Below are 21,220 nucleotides of genomic sequence, written 5' to 3' on the forward strand. Positions count from 1 at the left end.
AAAAAAAAAAAAAAAAAAAAAAAAAAAAAAAAAAAAAAAAAAAAAAAAAAAAAAAAAAAAAAAAAAAAAAAAAAAAAAAAAAAAAAAAAAAAAAAAAAAAAAAAAAAAAAAAAAAAAAAAAAAAAAAAAAAAAAAAAAAAAAAAAAAAAAAAAAAAAAAAAAAAAAAAAAAAAAAAAAAAAAAAAAAAAAAAAAAAAAAAAAAAAAAAAAAAAAAAAAAAAAAAAAAAAAAAAAAAAAAAAAAAAAAAAAAAAAAAAAAAAAAAAAAAAAAAAAAAAAAAAAAAAAAAAAAAAAAAAAAAAAAAAAAAAAAAAAAAAAAAAAAAAAAAAAAAAAAAAAAAAAAAAAAAAAAAAAAAAAANAAATATGTATTATTCTAACCTTATTTTCGTGGGGAATCCCCATTACTCTCACAAAAAGAACTTTCTTTAATTTTAGATTTTAGAACCAGGTGGAATAGCTTACTAAACATGCTGGAAAGATTTTTATTACTTAAAGATGCTGTCCGAAAAAGTCTAGAAACCTAACCTAACCTAATCTGGATTATTTTGTACTAAAATTAGATCAAAATTAGGAGATAAGACTTTAAATAATTTAAGTTTCTTGAGAAGTTATTTTTTATAAAATGGTAATCAATAAAATTGTACTAGGTACTAGGCCTATATATTATTTCTGTTTTATTTTTATTTTCTGTATTATTTTATTTATGCTTCTAAAAGTTATTATTATAGTTTGTTTAGAATAACACTTTAATTTTTATATTTTTTTATATTTTATATTTTTGAAATAAAAAATGTGAAATGGAAATCAAATTTACTTACATTTTTTATCACCTTAATTTTATTTTTAGGAAAAAATTTACCGGTAATTTACCGGTAAACCGGTATTTTAATTTTCATTTACCGAATTACTGGTAAATGAAAAAGTCGGTAAATTTACAATCCCTAGTCGTAGGTTTGCGCCAGACCACAAGGGGTTTTTCTGGTTTTCTTCACGGTATAAAACTTAATTAGGTAGCTAAATTTACAAAAATAAGACCCACTGAGATGAACTCCTTCGACTTATCATCCATTTGACGTTGCAATGAGCGAATAAATTCACATACATCTACCTATATAAAAATTCACAAAACGTTAGAATCAACCAAACCATAATTTTTGTTAACCACGCTTTTATTATATTTATTGATTAATGTTATTAATTTAGACGTGCCCCATACTGATAACATTAAGCGAAGTGTTTTGGTTTCATAGCAAAATAAAAAAAAAATGAACGATCTGCAAAGAGAGATAACTTCCAGGATGATTTTTTATGGTAAATTGGGCGATTTATTGGTGTTAAGCCCGTGAAGAATATGAGTTTTCTTCACGGGCTCAACACCAATAAACCGTGAGTTTATTAAATCTGTACTGTCAAGTCTACTGTATAACGAGTAACAATTATAAATTATTAGAAAGTAGTCGAAATTTAAAAACTGTGGTTATAATAACTTATTTCAATTAATATATTTATAGAATTAATAGTAAAACTTTTATTGATTAAACAGCTGTGGTTAGCCTTATTTCTTTCGACATTAGTATGCGGATTTCTGTTGCATAAAGTACTACACACTATTGAATTATTTGAAAAAGTGACACCATTTTGGACAAGAGAAAAAGTATATTGGTATCTATTCGGTACATTTTGTTCTCAAGGTAACATTTTTAACAAATTTTAATAAATATAAATTACCTCAACTTATCTATAAACAAATCATTTTCAGGTGGTAACCTAAATTCAGTTGTTAGATATTCAGCCAGATTATTCATTTCTATCTTGCTACTTACCACGGTAATTTTGATGTCGAGTTATAGTGGAACTCTGATGTCTTTCATGACTTGTCCAGTACTCGAACCGGTACCTAAATATGTAGACGAATTGCGTGCAGCTGTAGAGAAGGGAAGTTATTCTTGTGGAATAATGGGTGGCAGTGGTCTTACTGTATTCTTAACGGTAGGTAGTTGTAGACTTCGTTTATTTTAATGTAATTACTAAACTATTTTATCCATATTTATGATTTATCCCTAATTTATATCAATATAATTTTTCATTGTTTTACATTATGATATTTATATAATAGTCAGCGAAATCAGGTCCAGCCAAGGTGTTTGGAGACCACATAAGAGAAACAAACAACTTATTTTCAGAAGAAGACGGTTTGGACAGAGTGTTGAAGGATCGATTTGCTTATATCAAAGACGAATATGCACTGAAACACGTCCCAGAAAAATATCAAAGAGAAAATTTATTACTTTCTCGAGATGCCATTTTGACTTTTCCTATAGGATATGCAATGAGAAAAGGATACAAATATAAGGAATTAATCAATGCAATGTAATGTATTTGACTTCTAATTATTAGTTATTTTTAAGTATATATTAACATTTATGAGTTTTGTTGTATTTTTTCAACAATTCTAGTATAATTCGCCTGTTTGAAGCAGGTTTAACTAACAGAGATATGGATTTAGATCACGTTCGAAATATGGAATATTCTGATGAAGTACGACCGTTGACAATTGACGATATTCTGAGTCCTCTTGCTCTTCTGTTTATCGGGTATCTGCTCTCTGTTTCTTGTTTTATTGTTGAAATATCTTTTGTTTCCATAACACAAATCTGCAAAACCGAAATAAGAATCAGCAAATAGTTTTGTACAGTAAACAAAGACATTTCTCTATGATTGAATCTACATTCTCTTTGCACGAATAGTTCATATAAATATATACGTATTAACTCAAGCAATTTTTAAATTAAAACAAGAAATTCTTCTTGTCTCTGGGTTTTTCTACTCCGGATCCCCGGATATGGGCCTAGCCGAACCCACAAAGTAATGAGGTCAACTTAGTGTTTACAATATAGAATGAGTTGGACCGAATGAACACTAGAGCTACGATGAAACTTGTTCATGAACCTTCACTGCACCTATACGAAACATCTAACGATATGAAGTATAAACTGGCTTCTAATGGTATAAAAGAATCAAGATGCTTTATTGTATACAATAAAATACACAAAAAATCGATAAAAAGTTTACTTACAAGAAATTTAATTAAAATTACTATATTTTATATACATGTTTTATTATATCAACATTAAAACCTTTCGTTTTATTGAACGGTTAATTTGGTGTTACCTGCTCTTCCTAAAATTGCAGCACTTTTTATAATGTAAAGTCTTCTAGGATCCTCGAATACACACGTTATTCACGCACTAAATTAAAAGAAAATATTGAAGATGTAAAGAAAATATCTATAATATAATATCATCAATTACTTGATTTAAGTGAACGAGAAGAAACTAGAAATATTATATTATATTGCTGTTAAGTCAAGATAAGTTACTAGTAAAATCAGTAGGTTGTCATTTCTATTTTGCTGTATGTAAATATTGCAAACGTATTGACAGTGCCATTAGTGTAAATGTAATAGAAATTGTATATCTAATAACATGTAAATTACTGTTTTATTTCATTAAAAACACACATATTATTAATGCAGCATTTATTGTAATCCGGAATCTTCAAAAATGAATTGACATACCAGTATTCCACACTTGTGTGAATTGTATGTATACCAGTACATGTCTAGAAAATAAATAACAAATGCATATGAATCGATATTTATGAATTAAGTCTATTTAAATTTTTTCCTATTTTACAATCGTAAAAAGTAAAACCCTCGCTATGTGCATGAAAAACAGAGCAAACTTAATTTACATTAAAGCTTAATTTTTCGTAAAACCACTCTGATTTTAATCAACTAAAAATCGAGCAACGAGTTTAAGTTTAACTTTTCTATTAACATTTAAAATTCTGATGGCGTCTTTTGCGATGATATTTTAATATTAAAAATTATATATTTTGAATTAGTATAAACTGGCAAAAAGATTTATTTTGAAAGTGGGAATGGGTTTTGTAACAAATTATAAATGTTATAACGAGTAAAATTGTCATTAAGTCTGACTTTACTCGACATATGACAAAGACGATCCAATTTATCTTCCCAACCCCTGAACTTTTAATTAGCAAAATTTAACACCATCAATCCTCCTAACCCCCAAACCTCCTTCCAAAATTTCACATATATTCGTTAGTAAGCACAAAAAGTTATTAAGCTTGAAAGAGGGTGAACGAAATTGTGTCTAACACGCAATAACACCCAAACACACATACCACCGAATTTTTTTGCATTTCTTATTTTAAATTTCTGATTCCAAAAATGTGAAAATTTTGAAAATCATTTTTTTATTGATTGGCATACATTCCTCTTTTATATATTACACACCAAGGAAAGTAGATAAGTCTTACTTTAACAGTTCAATCAAAGAAATCGATCAGCAGAAATAGCATAAATCGGATGAAAGTTTTATTTGCTGTAATAAATTCGTTTTACACAAACAATTTCAAATTTCATAACAAACTTTAGTATCATCCAGTGTTAGGCATACCAACAAATATTTTTTTGCATTATTTTATTATTCAGCAACTATAAGAACATTTTGATTAGACCATTCATTATTTAAGATAAAGCTGTGAATATTTTGATGGACTGATTAAACGGAGAATCGTTACATTAACTGGAAACAGTTCCGACTTCAGATAGCAATGCCTTGCAAGTGGCATCTTCGGGTTTGGAATTTTGGCACACGACATCAGGTAAGTTTGACACAGAAAATGCTATAAATTTCCTCACGAATTTTATAGCTTCGACTCCGCATTATTTCTCTATTAAATCGGCTCCACGGTTTCGGAATCAACGATAAAAACTACAAACAAATAATTTTTACCTACTATTTAATTAATAGTTAATAGTGTATATTGGGTAACATGAACGTGCTATACGTACCAGCAAGCCAGATTTATTTTATCACTTGAAGAAGTTTAGATATAGAAAGTTTAGGTATAGCAGCGAATGTATTTGCACAAGATTTCTGATTTCTCCACACTTTGGAAAAGCATTCGAAATGTGTTTAAAACGCTAAAGAATAGTGATTAATAAGTTAAAAATAATCTATATAGTAAATGTTATAAATTCTAATATAATAGTTAATGTTTACTGGTTCTCGATTTATTTCGTGGTGTTCAGAATTGATTGAAATTTTATTCAGGTTCAGAATTGACGAAAGAAATTAATTGCTGGTACAAAGGGGTTGCGCATCTGTCTGTGTATTTACTGAAACAAGCTGCAGCATCTCTAAAGAATCTGAAATATTACAATATAAAATATAGTATTTTTAATTTATTTTTCAAGAAGTATAAGTTAAATAAAGCTTATTACATCATACTCGCATCGACTGTCGATTTCTTCTTCGTTCTTTGGAATGGGATAATTCTGAAAAATCTGAGATTGTCTAATGGCGCAGGCTTCTAATTTTCTCCAATGACACGAGTCTTGCTTTTAAAGTTTGATTGCTGTGCAAGTAATTAGGGTTTAATTATATTGTTTAAAGGTTTATTTATTTAATACATAAAATAAATTTAATTTATTATATTATTTTCGCATTGTTTTGATAATAAAATAAGCTAAATTGACGTCAGTCATAACTAATGACATTTTAATTTTTTACATTAAATGAATGTATTTCACCAGCAAAATTTTATCGTATTTTTTTTCCTAATGGCCATTGTTCGAAAGTTTAACTGTATAGCATATGTAATACTATTCTAGCATAAGAACTAACATATGAAATTTATATTACCTCCTCACACTTACCAAGAGTCAATACAGTGAAGAGGATTATGTTCTTCGTGTTAGAACTGAAGGTGCTAAATAAATGAAACATATCGTATGTTAGTGATCCAGTTCCTTCTGATAACGAATAGATTTTTTATAAAACTGTTTTATATATAATAATTTTGTAAAAAATTTGATATTGTTTTTGATTTATAATTAAATTTAACACATAAGAATTAATTAATAAATGAAAATATTTTAAAAGGAATACTTTTTTTCAAATATTTCGAAATCAAATGATATGAATAGCAATTTAATTATGATAAATACAGTATTGTTTTCTACCGAATTTATTTATTTTTTAATGTTATAAATTGATTTATTTTGTAAAAACTCAAATTGAATATCTGTAGACATGTGTAAGTTGTGGTCTAAAGTCACTTAACAGTGTCTTTGAGTAAGTTCTCGTTGACTAAACAAACATGATGTATTTTTGATTAAATGTTTTAAATGTAAGTAAAGAATTTGAATAATACAAAAGCTTAGATTGTAGAATGGTTAATTGACTTTTGCACCACTCTGTATACAAGAGATTGACAACAATGTATTGGTGGAATAAGGAAACGTAACACATGGGTGATGTGCGAATTGCCTGGTTGTGGGGAACTAATCCCTATTTAGGTGTGGAATACGCGAATAAAATCCTGAAAACACTCCGCGGAAACCTCGTATTTCAGGAACATAACCGCCACAAATTATTTCATGTGCTAGACTCCTGGTGATATACACAATTACAACGATTAATTGAGAATTGTTGACCACTTTTACCTTATATTTTATAAGAAAACATTTACTAAACAACGCTTACGTGGTACTAAAACATGTTTTCCAATAACTAACAGATAATTTAGAAGCATTTCCTTTCTGTATTCTATATCGGATTAACTTCAATTTATAACATAAATATTATTTAAAATAATTAATATAATTATCTGATATTTTTCTCTTCACTCTTACTACCTACGTCAACATTACAAGGAAATATTCCAAGGCTGTTATCGAATCACATTTGTTTATAATAATAGTAACTTCGTTCTAGATGCAAAGGTCACTCCATACATTAAACGAAAAAATGAAAGTGAATGCATATAAAAAGTGCTGTCACAACCAAACAGTGAACAAATAAACCCAAATTTGTAGACTTTAATAACATAAGTTCTTACTTAACTTTAATTCGTTTTAATTATGGAAAATTTAATTTAAAAATTTACTAATCGAATTGCTATTCGTTCGAAGGTGAAGGACAATCTAATAAATTTGCATTTATCTGCTGTAAACCAGATAATTAATATTTTTATTACTTCTTAAATATGCGTATTAATTGATAACATAATACAGTTTACATATATTGATTTTCTGTTCATTTTATTCTTAAACGTGTTTTCAAGCAGAATAAACAGACTTCAAAGCGTGGTAAGTGTATACTTTTTTGCTATTTTTTAATTCTATGATATCAAAATTCAGAAGAAATTAATAGAACAGTTATTAATGCCGTATATTTTATTATATTAAACAATTTATGTATGAAAAGTCCATGCTATTTAATTACTTTTAATGTTTTACATTACCAAATCGTATAGGGGAGACCGGGCAACTTCGGCATGCGGGGCAAGTTTGTCAAGCGCTGTTTTTTAAAAAGAAATTAAAAGGAGACTTTGGTTATAGGTTAGGCAGTTGAGTTTTATTGGTGGCTTGTTGAGTGTAGTGTTTTTATTGTTCTCCAACAAGCGTAGTTGAATTATCAAGCAAATTTTCATTTTCGTTGAATTCCATATAATATTTTTTTCCATTTATATTGAATTGGCAGGTTTTGTTATAATTCCATGATAACGAAAGTTACTTTTCCTGTTAGAGGGATGTAACTTCAACTTATTCACGTGGCCAGATCGTGGCTTGGCATTCTGTTCTTAGGGTTGTACTTAATGTTTCGAAATCATGACTAGCGGGGTAAGATCGGCAACATAAAGCCACATTAGAAGCAAAGGATAAAAATAAAACAGATGATAAATGAAAACATGTTTGCATTTGTTATTCATGTATATATGTCTTTGAACTTGCATTTCGTTGTAATAATATTAAATGGGTGTTGGATTTGTATTTCTTTGTTTTAATAGTGAATTCCAACTTATACATTGTTAATAACATAATTTTATATACGTGCCTATCTTGCCCCATTACTGTTGCCCCTATACCAGGGGCAACTTTAATAAAAATAATTAAAATAATTACAACTTTACAAAAAGAGAGAAGTTGCCGATCTTGCCCCTATACCCGGGGCAACTTCGTCAATTTCTCTCTTATTATAAAGTTGTTATTATTTTAATTATTTTTATTTCCAAACTGATTTTAACCAGTTCTATAGTAAGGTAACATTCCAATAGACAATATGCAAAGCTTTTTTTTCAGTTTACAGCAGTATTTATTACACAAAATTTAAGTAAAGCTTAACATACCGATCTTGCCCCGGTCTCCCCTACGCTTTATATTACGAAAATTTGCATAATCTGTTTAGAAAAGTATATTTAGATTTTTTATACAGAAGAAGTTCGTTCATTAGGCCCTTTTTAAACAATCTATGATAATCCAGAATTGTTGCATGATATCTGCATGCTATTATTCTGCAAATCGAAATTTAATACATTTAAATTCTGGGCAGCAATGTAGCATTGTAGACATTTGGCAACAAATCTTTCATTTGCAACGTATCTCTAGTTTCGGTATACGCGATTTCTCCTGTCCATGTTGACGAATCGCGAATCCTCGCTAATGCTATACGCGATTCTCTCGTTTATGTCTCACTGCATAATAGTAATAGCTACGAAATACCGCAATCATTCGGAAAATGAAAAAAAAGAATTATAAATTGAACCGGAAATACAATAAAATATTTGTTCTCCTAAATATAAGTTGTATTTCTGTTTTCGGATATAATATATTTTTAAAAATTCAATCGTTTGCCAGGTTTGAAGGAGTGTATACAGTGCAAGGAACTTGACATACTTTCGCGAGCAACGAACGAAATCAGGGGAATGGTTGACACGGTATCGGTGATGTATCGACATACACATACAGTGTACTTCCTGCAGTGATAACAGCGGTTTTAGACTGATTATAGATCGCGCGCGTTAGGAATTCACAAAAATTTACCAGTGGAGCTGTATACAAAGTGGCCAGCAAAGTACGGAACATTGAGATCACACATTACTTGAATTTTGTGATAATCCGGCTTTAGTAGCTTATAGTTGTCGAGATTCCAAACTTCTTGTATACGTTATCACGTACCAAAATTCTCTTCATCTAACCTAACGTAGTAAATTAATATCGATTTAACTTTTTTATTTTACGTGGTACTAAAGTCAAGGAAGTTGCGGTCTACGTTTACAACGCTAAAACGTGTACGTCAGACGTTTAGCGCCACCTTCCTGTAAGCCTAGACGTTTGACAATGGCATTTGGAAAGTCAGTGGAATCATACGCAACGTTGCAAACGCCATTGTCAAACTTTTATACTTACAGAAAGGTGGTGCTAAACGTCCGACGTACACATTTTCGGGTTGAAAACGTCGGCCGCAATATTTCTATTATTTTTATTTATTATATACTTCTGAAATAACAAATTTAGAATAACTGTTTATATTCACCCCTGTAATATAATAAAGTGAATAATCTGTTGAAAAAATCATTTTCTAGTTACTTATATTTAAACTGAAAAGTCCTTGATTAACTTTCAAGATTCGATTTATCTCAAACTAAATGAAAAATATAATTATTTATGTCTCCAAATTAACCGCGTGTGCATTTGATAACTTACAATCACATAACCAATGTTTAAAAGATTGATTAACCAGTTGTTTATTAGTCACACTACACTAAAATATCTTTCATCACCAATCATCATTTTGACACGTGTATCATTTCGTACTATCTGCAATTTACTATAAACAGCTAGTACAAAGTACTATTAAACTCGTACGCCTAAACTTTTGTTTCCTTGCTGTTACAAATCACGAAGCAAAAGTATTGCCATCGTTTCGTTCAATATTGAAACATCGAATTAAGACATTTCCTAAAAATAACACTAAAAGTTTATATCAGTAGCGCAAGAACTAAAGATGGTGTGTATTATACATTTAAAACACTGGATATAAACTATATTATTTTTTACATTGTATCAACCGCTTATCCCTGTCATAGTATGGTTATCTTTTCTGATTTTCTACGATAATAGACCTAATAATTCTTAGTCTTAATAACGTTTTTGTATGTTTCAAAGGTTTCCTAGTACTTTATACAAGACTTGTTTATATTTGGAAGAAAATACTAAGTGACCCACAGCTTCAGCATTTCATTCAATTGACAAAAAAGAAAATGGTATGAAAAGTGAGGTCCATATAAACAATGTAGCAAAAGAAGCAGAAAAAAAGCTAGAGGTCATTCAAACATAACTTTTAGAAAGGTCTGTTACATTGTATAATAATATATTTTTTCAGCAATTTCTGATTGAAATAATATTTTGTTGTAATGTCTTACAAAACTATTAAACCATCTATTATAAATACATAGACACTAAATACACAATAATAATTTTTAATATTTTTTTCCTGTTTTTAAGTTACTCAACTTGAATTTGCGATATTGTTCTTTTTAAGACGTCGGATTTTTTTACTCATTTACAGAAACATTAACAATTGGACTGGAATATTAAATAAACATTACTTGCTACAATGAATATAAGTATAACCATTGCTGCTTTCATCTGCATCATTTTGTTGTGGATAAGGTAAGTGATGTTACTTTTGATTGTAATGAAATTATAAAAAGTGTTAAATTTTTATTCAATAACTATGTTGTGATATTTTAAAGACTTTCGTTTGTTTATATAAATTAATTTCAAACAAAATAATTTTGAAAGTACAGTAATATTTTATAATTTTGATGGTAAAGCTTTATTTTTACAAAAAGGAAAATGTTAAAACACACTTCCTCTTCAACGAAAGTTGAACACCCTTTTCTTTTACCCTTATCTTTAAAAACAATTAGTCACTCAACTGAGAGTCAACCCCTTTAAAATTTCCCACTCATCCTCTTTTCGTGAGAAAATACGATACGCTCATTAGAGGAGAACTTCAAAAAGTAACGATTCTTTTTCTTGGTTCGGGGAGTATGCCAGAACTTCTCGATATAGAAGGACGTATTTCCGTCGAATCTCCAAACACCCATAGTCTGAGTGTGTCCGACCTCCAAAAAGGAGAAGGACAAATTCTATTTGGTCTCCAAAAAGGTTAGAGCTTATAATCAAATGCGCCAAATATCGCCCACCCAAAGTAGCTGTTTTAACAAGTGTCGTCCGAAATACTCAAGATGAAGAAATAAAGTACCAGATGAAAGAATACCTGAGCTTAAACGAACCTTTTCCTCGACACTCAAAAAGACAAGACAACAGGAAAGACCAAGTATCAAAGATCTTGTGGAGATAGTATGACCTACGCAAATTGTAATTTCTCTCTCGCGTATTAGGAAGCTTAATACATTTGTAATCTCCATTTATGTTTTTTATTTCGTTTTATTAAATATCTTTTGTTTCTGACTTAAAGTTTCATTAATGACTTAATCTAAAGCCTCCATCCTCTCCACTCCAACGAAACCTCCTAATAAAAATAATTAGAAGTAACTGCGTGATATCCCGTGAAATTGACTATCTGGTGTCGGGCTCCTGATGTATGGAGACAAGATCTTACAATCGTACGTCTCCGGATTTCTTCCCCACTCAATCTTAAGTCCCTCCAACACTCAGAGTTTAGCCATTCTGTTTTGACAACCAGAGGACTAGTTTAACAACTAGATGCCGAATAAGTGGTAAAGAGTACTATCTCGAATCTCTACCCCCGGCTAGCCCATTACAATATAATGGCAAGCTACTAAGAAAAGACTGGAATTAAACATTGTGCAAAACTAACTCAACAACAGTCAACACATTAATAAATTTTGCCTTGTATACCTAAACTAAACTACTCAAAAATATTACCTGGTGATTTGGTTTGGACTCAAAATCTTATTTTTTACAATGTCTAGAAAACTGTTCTGATAATATGTTACATGTTCTAGCAGAAAACCTGTAAACAAGTGCATTGTATTGTGAAATCACATGATTCTATGTGAATTTGGCTCTCTTTTCGAGAATACATACTTTTAATGGTTTCTGGAGATACCNGTAAAATAGTTCGGCTGCCCGATGACGTTTTGCGTAATTATAGGCGTTTTTTTTACCGTTTTTTACGGATACCGTCGCAATTTTTTTCGCAGTTTTATAGGAATCGTAATTATAGGGGGTCTGCTGTATTTCATAATTTTAATGGACTTTCTACAAAAAGGAAAACGTTAAAACACACTTCCTTTCCAACGAAAGTTGGAACATCCTTTTCTTTTGCCCTTATCTTTAAAAAAAGTAATCACTCAACTGAGAGTAAACCCCTCTAAAATTTCCCACTCATCCTCTTCCTGTGGGAAAATACGATACGCTTATTGGAGGAGAACTTCTAAAAGTAGCGATTCTTTTTCATGGTTCAGGGAGTACGCCAGAACTTCTCGATGTAGAAGGACGTATTCCAGGTCCCTCTCCAAAGGCTAATTCGGATCCATTGTTCGGGGAATACGCAAAATCTTCTTGATATAGAAGGATGTATTCCCGTCGAATCTCCAAACACCCATAGTCTGAGTGTGCCCGACCTCCAAAAAGGAGAAGGACGAATTCCATTTGGTCTCCAAAAAGGCTAGAGTTTATAATCAAATGCGCCAAATATCTCTCACCCAAAGAAGCTGTTTTAACAAGTGCCGTCCGAAATACTCAAGATGAAGAAATAAAGAACCAGATGATACAGTACCTGAGCTTAAACGAACCTTTTCCTCGACACTCCAAAAGACAAGACAACAGGAAAGACCAAGTATCAAAGATCTTGTGGAAATAGTATAACCTACGAAAATTGTAATCTCTCTCTCGCGTATTAGGAAGCTTAATACATTTGTAATCTCCATTTATATTTTTTATTTCGTTTTATTAAATATCTTTTGTTTCTGACTTAAAGTCTCATTAATGAATGAAACTAAAGCCTCCATCCTCTCCACTCCAACGAAACCTCCTAATAAAAATAATTAGAAGTAAATGCGTGATATCCCGTGAAATTGATTATCTGGTGTCGGGTTCCTGATGTAAGGAGACAAGATCTTACAATCGTACGTCTCTGGATTCCTTCCCCACTCAAATCTTAAGTCCCTCCAACACTCAGAGTTTAGCCATTCTTTTTTGACAACCAGAGGACTAGTTTAACAACTAGATGCCGAATAAGTGGTAAATAGTACTATCTCGACTGTCTACCCCCGGCTAGCCCATTACAATATAATGGCAAGCTACTAAGAATAGACTGGAATTGAACATTGTGCAAAACTAACTCAACAACTGTCAACACTTTAATAAATTTTGTCCTGTATACCTAAACTAAAGTATTCAAAAATATTATCTGGTGATTTGGTTTGGACTCAAATTCTTATTTTTTACAATGTCTAGAAAACTGTTCTGATAATATGTTACATGTTCTAGCAGAAAACCTGTAAACAAGTGCATTGTATTGTGAAATCACATGATTCTATGTGAATTTGGCTCTCTTTTCGAGAATACATACTTTTAATGGTTTCTGGAGATACCTTAAAAACTGTAGGTGTTTACCGAATTTGATTGAATTAATAAGGCAACCCAACAGTTTGGAGATCTGCCAAGTGGAAATGGACTCTTATAGTAACTAAAACCTATTTGAACATTAGACACGAAAGAAAACACGAAAAACTCTAGTTGTTCGAGGATGAACCCACGACAATTGACTTGTGAGTTTTGTGTTTTTATTAGTAGAGCATTAGTGGGGCACTTATTTGCTGTATATGGCATAAATCATAAATAAATTTGACACAGCAACACAATGGAAGCTATAAAAATGAATATTTGATAACAATATAAAGCCAAAAATTTAATTTTTTCGTTTCCTGAGACCGATATCATATTATTTAGGTTCAGACTTACTTATTGAATATTGGGTTATTCAATGGATACTCTAACCTTGTGTTGAATAGAACTAAATAAGTGTTTATTTCTCTAGTTGAGTCAAATAATTGTACAACATTAATATAATCTTTATAAATTCTTAGAAAATCAATGAAAATAAGAGTGAAATAGTATCATAGACTTAGTAAAAAGTTAATTATAGGAGCTAATTTAGTTAATATTATAGTTATGTTTATTTAGCAAGCACATGCCGAAGCTAATTTTAATTCGTATAAGCAAAAAAATATTAAAATATATTCGTTTGGAATTTTTGATAACTTGTACAGCTATTTCAGGGTCGAGATACTTAGATAAATTAGCCACTGATTATTAAATAAGTGCAACAGGTGAGAAATCTTTGGAATGTGTTTGCTAATCACTAAACAAAGCCATACTTGTAATTTATTATACTTTTCAAAACTAATTTCCAAACATACCAAGTTAAAATTTAGCTTACAATAATAAACATAAATATGAAACTTCTACAGATGGAGAAAACAAAAGATGACTTTGTTTCAACGTTACCGAATTCCAGGTCCAAAGCCAAACTTTATCTTTGGAAATTTAATTGAATTCAATAAAGGGGTTAATATATTCTATTTTCAAAACAAAGTTGAGAAAGAAAATTAAAAATATTAGAAGAATATTAGAGAATTAAAAAAATAATTTAAAATATAAAATACAATTTTGATGTATTTGTGTAGAGAGACAGATGCATAGAGAAATGGCTACAACAATATGGAAAACTATTCGGGTAATTAATTTATTTTTTTATCTGTTTAAAATTTCATAAATATCATTTTTTGTCTATAAATTTGTAATTATAATTTAATATTTATTATCAATACTATTAATTCAAAGTATTTATAGTTTTTATCTAGGAGCAAAACCTTTTTTAGTATGTAGTGATGTCGAATTACTGAAACTCCTTCAAATAAAGGACACTTACAATTTTTACAATAGAGATGTATGTACTGTTTTGTCATTTTAAAAAACTATAAATTCTGAAAATAATAAAATTTATTTATTTTTATCCTCGCTAAAGTTAGTATTGCCAGCTGCTGGACTTCCTCATGTTGAGTCTAAAAACATGCTTATAGCGTTAACCGATCAGAAATGGAAAAATCTAAGAAGTATTCTCAGTTCTTGTTTCACTACAGGAAAGATTAAAATGGTATTAATTTATTACTTGAGTTTTTTTAAACGCATCTTTTGAAATTTCATCACAATTTACATTTTAGATGAGTGCTCTAATGTCTTCACAGATTAAATTCTTTCTAAAAAATGTCGAGAAGCAGGGAGATCAACCGTTTGATATATTAAAATTGTGTAAAAAATTGGCTTTTGATATAATCTGTACATCAGCTTTTGGCGTATCAACAAATGTTCAAAATAATGAAACTAATAAATTCGTTGAATCGGCTCACGCTGCATTTTCAGCTGATTCTGCTGATATTTTAGCTGTAATAACAAGTAATTTATTTTCCATAAATCATTTTATTATTAGTTGAAAATGAAGTAATAATGTTCAATTTTGTAACCATTTAGTTAGTTTCCCGGAAATAGAGCCAATATGTACGTTTCTTCGATATAAAATAGATACGTTAAAGTACATGCTGAATCTACCATCTTTGTCCTTGATTTATGAAACCTGTCAAAAAGTTGTAACCTTCAGGAAGAAATTAGATGTGAGTTCATTGTCAATAGTTCAATAAGAAGTATTTCAATATCTATAGATATATATATTTTATTTTAGTCTCCTCCACAAGATCTTCTGCAGACAATCATAGATGCGGAAGATGAGACTATTGTAGAAATGAAAAAACTTCCGGATAATTTTGTGATTGTAAATGCAGTGATGTTTATGGCAACAGGGTAATTATACTCATTAGTTTATTTATGTTTTATATAAAATATCCAAAGCTTATTATAGAATATTTACAATTTGCAGATTTGAAACCACAAGTGCCATAATAGGATGGTGTATTAAATATCTTGCTGGTAATCCTAAAATTCAACAGAACGTCCGTGAGGAAATTACCAACAATGTTTCTGAAGATGTAAAATTTTATTTGTAATTTAGAATCTGGATATAACATATAAAGATACAATACTAATTTATCTGTTGCACTTAATCTATGAAAATGAGTTATTTTGTATAACTAATAAGTACAGTCAAATCGGTTTTCGAACATTATTCGTTTCTAAAACTTGTTCGAGAACCGAGGTAAGACTGTAATTATTATTACAGACAATAATTGGACAGGTTAGTTAGCATTAAAATGTAACTTGATTTCTTAGTAGTTAAATTAAATACAGAGAGTATTTTATATAGTAATTATGTTGATACCATTAAAGTATGCAATTATTAAATAATTTCTTAATTTTGTTGTGTTAATATTGGATATAAATTTGATTAAAATGGAATTTAATAGTATACTAAGTGTTTTATAAGTAACGTTGAAACATGATATCATGAGATATTCTTATGATATCATGTTTCAACGTTCTTCTGATAAATAATTTAATATATTACTATGTATTGAGACACTGCAACTGAAATTTGTCTCTGGACTAATCTCGATTACAAATTGAATAAAATTAAGCAATAAAAGTAAAACAGATCTAAAAGGAATCCCGTGAACTTTGATCTCTAAATCTGGACGTTTCACGAGAATCTTTAGTAAAAATAAAGAATAAAAATATGTAATATTAAAAACTGCTTTAATATTGTGTACGAAAATCCCAGTTTTCAATGACCAGATGTAAATAATTCAAGATAAATGTGTAAACTATTGCAGTGGAAATACATATTTGAAATTCTTTTACGAGTGAAAAAGAATGATTTCAGCATTTACATTAATTTTTCAGGTTGATATCCAGTATTCTGACTTGATTAATTTTAAGTTGCTGGATCAAGTTATTTCAGAAACTCTTCGCTTCTGGCCACTCTCTCTACTGTAAACTTCAGTGTAAACTTACGAATCTACCATATAAATAAAACCAATATGACACTTATAAGTGTCTCTATACTTAGGCCAGTGAACAGAATATGTTCAGAGGATTATCGTTATAAAGATATGACCATTCCTAAAGGTAGTATCATAGCAATTCCAGTAAAAGTTTTGCAAAGCGATCCAGCTCATTGGAGTGAACCTGATAAGTTTAACCCCTACAGGTGATATTCTAATTATAATTAAATTGTGTTTACACCTAGTTTATTAACAAGTTTCCAAATTGTGATTATCGACAATTTTCAGATTTTCTTCTAAGGAACGGAAAAAAGTTGATTCACTTATTTACCAACCATTCGGAGCAGGTCACAGAATGTGTATAGGACAGAGGTTAGCAAAAACTATAATAAAATTAGTACTGGCAAATCTCATACGATCATTTAAATTAGAAGAATATGGAGATGATGTAAGCAATGGCAATTTTTCTATTGTAAATATATCGCGTGTAATACATTTAAAGATTAATATTTTTTAACATTTTCTTTTCTAAAAATTCGATAAAATTGAATTTGTGAATATTTTAGAGAATTCTGTTTGTAATAGTTTTATTATAAATTGTTTTATGTAATGATTTAATTTTATTTACAGGAAGATGAAAGAGTGTACGCTATGTTCTTCAATTATCCTAAAAATGGAGTAATGGTCAAAGCAACTCCATCAGATTCATGAATAGTAATAATGATTCATGTCTTCAATGCTATACAAATACATTAACACATCTATTGAATATAAGTGTATTTGTTATAATACATACCTTGTAAAGACATTTGTATTGAATAATGATTAAATTTAGTAATAAAGACAAATGTTAAGAATAATTAAATAATTCGTTAAAGTAGTATTCTATTACAGAAGATTAAAATTAAAAATTATTTCTATGTTTTAAATAATTAAAACAATTTATATTGTAAAATAATAATTTGCTTATGGGGAGTTCTATGTACTATGTAAATCTATATTATATAATGCATATAATATAAGGTAGCCTAAATAGTTTCTTGTTATTAATTTATATTTGATCAATTTTATAAATCTAAGTCACTCGTGCAACATGGAATTCATATAAAACAAAATTATCAACAGTGTTATAGAGGGAGTCGACTGTATTTTTGGAACAGAGTAAATATAACTGCAAAGATATAAATAAAATCAAATGTATATATATGCATATATTTAAGTTGCTTCAAATCATAACATATATAATCCATCTCAATTAGCTTAAATCTATAGAAACTTTTAATAGATTCATTTTAACCTTTATAATAGTAAATATTGCATGTAAGAAGAGGATCTTAAGCTGACTAGTATTAATTTAATATATATAAGATACACTGAGGCGTAACTTAGCTTGAACTTTATATATTTAGTTATGATAAATGAACTTTTTAAGCAGAAGTTCGACTGCAAAGCAAATAAGTGAAACCGCATATCCTAGAAGTAGAAGTGCAAATACACTCTTCAATTCTTCCATGTTCAATGGCTGATTATCGTTTTTTTCGGTAATAAAATTATGATTGTATTGATCACCATACATCCCAATTCCAGATTCAAAAACATGGGTTATTCTGAAAACAATACTTAATTAATTTACATATACAATAACTTATTAATATTAGTAGCGTATCTCACATTTTGTTAATATCATTTCGATATACGAAGCCCTTTTTTAATCCATAACTGGTAGAAAACGTGATCTTAATGTCTGTAGATATCTTAAAATTACTTCTTCCGTATTCTTCGACTAACTTCTGAAGAGTATATTCAGTACAAATATAAGCAAAACGTTCATTTAACACTTTCCTCATACCTTCATCAAGTGAAAAGTAATGTCTGTTTGACCTTATATGTTCGCTTAACAGTCTTCCTCTTCCATGTTTCCATCCCTAAATAAAAGAAAATTTTAATTTGTATTAAAAATTCAGGTCAAGCATAGTTTTCGAGTAGAGCATCAGCAAAAACATTCTGAATTCTTCAACCCTTTTCCTTTCATCATAACTAATGATCAGAAATCAAGGTACCACTCTCGCTAGTTATCAGTCCAAAAGTTTAAAACATTCGTAGATACACTGCAATTATTAACAGGAAAATTTAACGATGACTGAAGAGAAAAATAAACTATGGGTGCAATCTTCAAACACCTGCTTCGTCAGCAATCATGAGAAATAAACGAATTTTCTCTTTCTATTAATTAAGTATTGAGGCAATATTTAGATAGACCAGATAACGCTTAAATTTTTACATTGGTTACTGTTAAAAAAAACAGTATATAGTATTTACTACATTCTCTATACTCACAATTACATACTTGGTAATGGCAGAGGAACCAACAGTACCACATTTATATTTTCCACCTTCGACTGCTTTTGCCAGTTCAGAAAATGTCATGGGAACCCATTCCATGTGAGGACACGTTATAAACGAGATAAGTTCTCCACTGTAACTAATTAATAAAATAGTTACACAAATTAACCATGCTCCTACAAGGAATTGAGATGAAAATCCAATGATAAACTTTAAATTTCCTCCTAAAAAAGAAAGAATAAGTAACTTGTAACCTAAAAATATTCAGTATATAATAAATTCTTACATTACCTTTATATGTTAAATTGCTGAAAAGATACCAAAATACTTGTGCTAGTGACCAACGTTTGTATGCTCTATTTAAATGATTATCTGCCATTTTTATCATGCGCAATATTACACCAACTATTATTACAGTTGTAACAGTAAATATCCATACCTAAAATTAACTATTAGTATGAGTAATAACGTTAAAAAATAACAAAATATTTATAATGTAGTATATCATAAAATAACGATAATAATATCAAGTGTCAACTCTTGTAATGGTTGATTAACCAATAAAGAACCTCTTAATGCCCCACGTTTAGAGATACAATCTGGAACGTTTGCAGTCAGAAGTGTAGTATAGAAAATAAATACTTTGTGTGATAAACTTTAATTAATTAAAAATTAATTTATTTCTTCCTTCTATTGCTGCCTTTACTCTGATGTTCCGCCTTTTAGTTGCAAGTGGTCCCAAAAAATCAAAATTGCTTCGGGGCTCCTTTGCTGGTGAATCTGGCAACTAACATACAGGATGCAGACAAATCATTGCAGCAAGCTATATAATTAGCTAATTACAAGGGAACGATTGTATAATAATCGGTAATGGGCTATTCAATGAGGTTGCAATGTAACTTCAATCCCTCAATTCGATGGACCAAATTCAGTCCCGGCTTCTATAAAAGACACCGTACAGTATAGGTTGTAAATCGGAAGAGTGTATGAAATTCAGTACAGAACATTTTTGTTCTATTATCATACTCAGAAGGGAAGAACAATTGATCTAGCCAATATTGATTGTTTGTTAGTGATTGATTATTAGTAAATGTTGTTTTTTACACACAAATATTATACGAATATTCAATATGAAGAAACATTTACCTCTAAGGAGAATGGTTTAATTAAGGTGTTCCATTCGAAATGAGTTGAAGGAGCTCTTACCACGAATGTCAGTCGTGAAAACAACACCGGCTTAGTGAAATCAATGAAACGAAAACGATCGTATGTTATGAAGAAGGGCATAAATGCCATATCAGCTTCCTATAATATATAAATTAAAGTTATTTATAAAAAGTTTTCTTTAAATATTTTATATACTTTTTCTTAAATATTTACAATTATAAATCATTGTGTTTTATTGAATAAAATCAAACTATACCATATGTATAATTTGTCCAACCATTCCATTCCATGATCCATTTCTCGTTTTCACTCCGAAAATCAGAGGTATTGGCTTCTTCAATACATAACTGAGATATTCGAACATTCAAACAATGTAAACAAATTAATTTAATAATATCGACATTAAAATAAAGTGTTTTTATAGTAAAGTTACTTTTTAAATTTATACAACAGTTTTGCAAATGTGAGATCTGGGGTCTGTGAAAACACCGTTCACTTGTTTTCGATGACTAAATATTCTGTGTAGTCAGAATAGCGATATCCTTTCGACGTCAGGGTCATGACACCAGCTAAAAATTACGCGTATAGCTCGTAATGCTGCCTATCGGCAGTTTAACGTCCGAGTGCAACGTCTAAATTCTAATGATTTTGATTTGAGGACTAATTCGAGTGGTGTAGGGGTTTTTGTTGGTCCGCAAGAAAGAAAGTCGGCAAATCTACTAATAACTAGCTATTTATTAAGATATATATTAAGCATATAGACCATCGTAAGTAAAAAAGCTAATAAAAACGTTAACATAACATTCGACCTATTGGCTAAACTGTGGAATACTGTCACTAACTGAGAAATCGTACAATAAACGAGCATATTACCAGGCG

The 21,220-nt window shown here is 29.5% G+C and overlaps 2 protein-coding genes and 1 pseudogene across 4 annotated transcripts; 1 reads left to right on the forward strand and 2 right to left on the reverse strand.

The window, feature by feature from the left end:
- Positions 1 to 4,610: 4,610 nt before the first annotated feature.
- On the reverse strand, positions 4,611 to 5,820 carry LOC111615029 (annotated as a pseudogene).
- Positions 5,821 to 6,864: 1,044 nt separating this feature from the next.
- Positions 6,865 to 17,708, forward strand: LOC111615027 (cytochrome P450 3A8-like). 3 transcript variants are annotated; one of them, XM_023356402.1, is made up of 15 exons: positions 6,865 to 7,184; positions 10,044 to 10,226; positions 10,383 to 10,550; positions 14,348 to 14,444; positions 14,564 to 14,613; positions 14,730 to 14,826; positions 14,905 to 15,033; positions 15,101 to 15,332; positions 15,408 to 15,547; positions 15,616 to 15,734; positions 15,811 to 15,919; positions 16,731 to 16,819; positions 16,897 to 17,037; positions 17,120 to 17,279; positions 17,462 to 17,708. In XM_023356402.1, exons 3-15 carry the CDS (start codon positions 10,495 to 10,497, stop codon positions 17,540 to 17,542), a joined length of 1,500 nt encoding a protein of 499 aa, XP_023212170.1. In that variant the 5' UTR covers positions 6,865 to 7,184; positions 10,044 to 10,226; positions 10,383 to 10,494; the 3' UTR covers positions 17,543 to 17,708. The 3 variants fall into 3 exon arrangements, with proteins under 3 accessions (XP_023212170.1, XP_023212168.1, XP_023212171.1); XM_023356400.1 differs by having other exon boundaries at positions 10,447 to 10,550; XM_023356403.1 differs by lacking the exon at positions 10,044 to 10,226 and having other exon boundaries at positions 10,447 to 10,550.
- A 528-nt stretch (positions 17,709 to 18,236) lies between these two features.
- LOC111615030 (glutamate receptor-like) lies at positions 18,237 to 20,705 on the reverse strand. The gene is made up of 6 exons (XM_023356405.1): positions 20,598 to 20,705; positions 20,321 to 20,479; positions 19,466 to 19,613; positions 19,169 to 19,398; positions 18,503 to 18,756; positions 18,237 to 18,438 (listed from the first exon to the last, which is right to left on the reverse strand). Exons 1-6 carry the CDS (start codon positions 20,703 to 20,705, stop codon positions 18,237 to 18,239), a joined length of 1,101 nt encoding a protein of 366 aa, XP_023212173.1.
- Positions 20,706 to 21,220: the final 515 nt, after the last annotated feature.

Source organism: Centruroides sculpturatus, unplaced genomic scaffold (genome assembly GCF_000671375.1).
Source record: "Centruroides sculpturatus isolate CEXI.00-Female unplaced genomic scaffold, Cexi_2.0 scaffold2020, whole genome shotgun sequence".
Lineage (NCBI taxonomy): Eukaryota > Metazoa > Arthropoda > Arachnida > Scorpiones > Buthidae > Centruroides > Centruroides sculpturatus.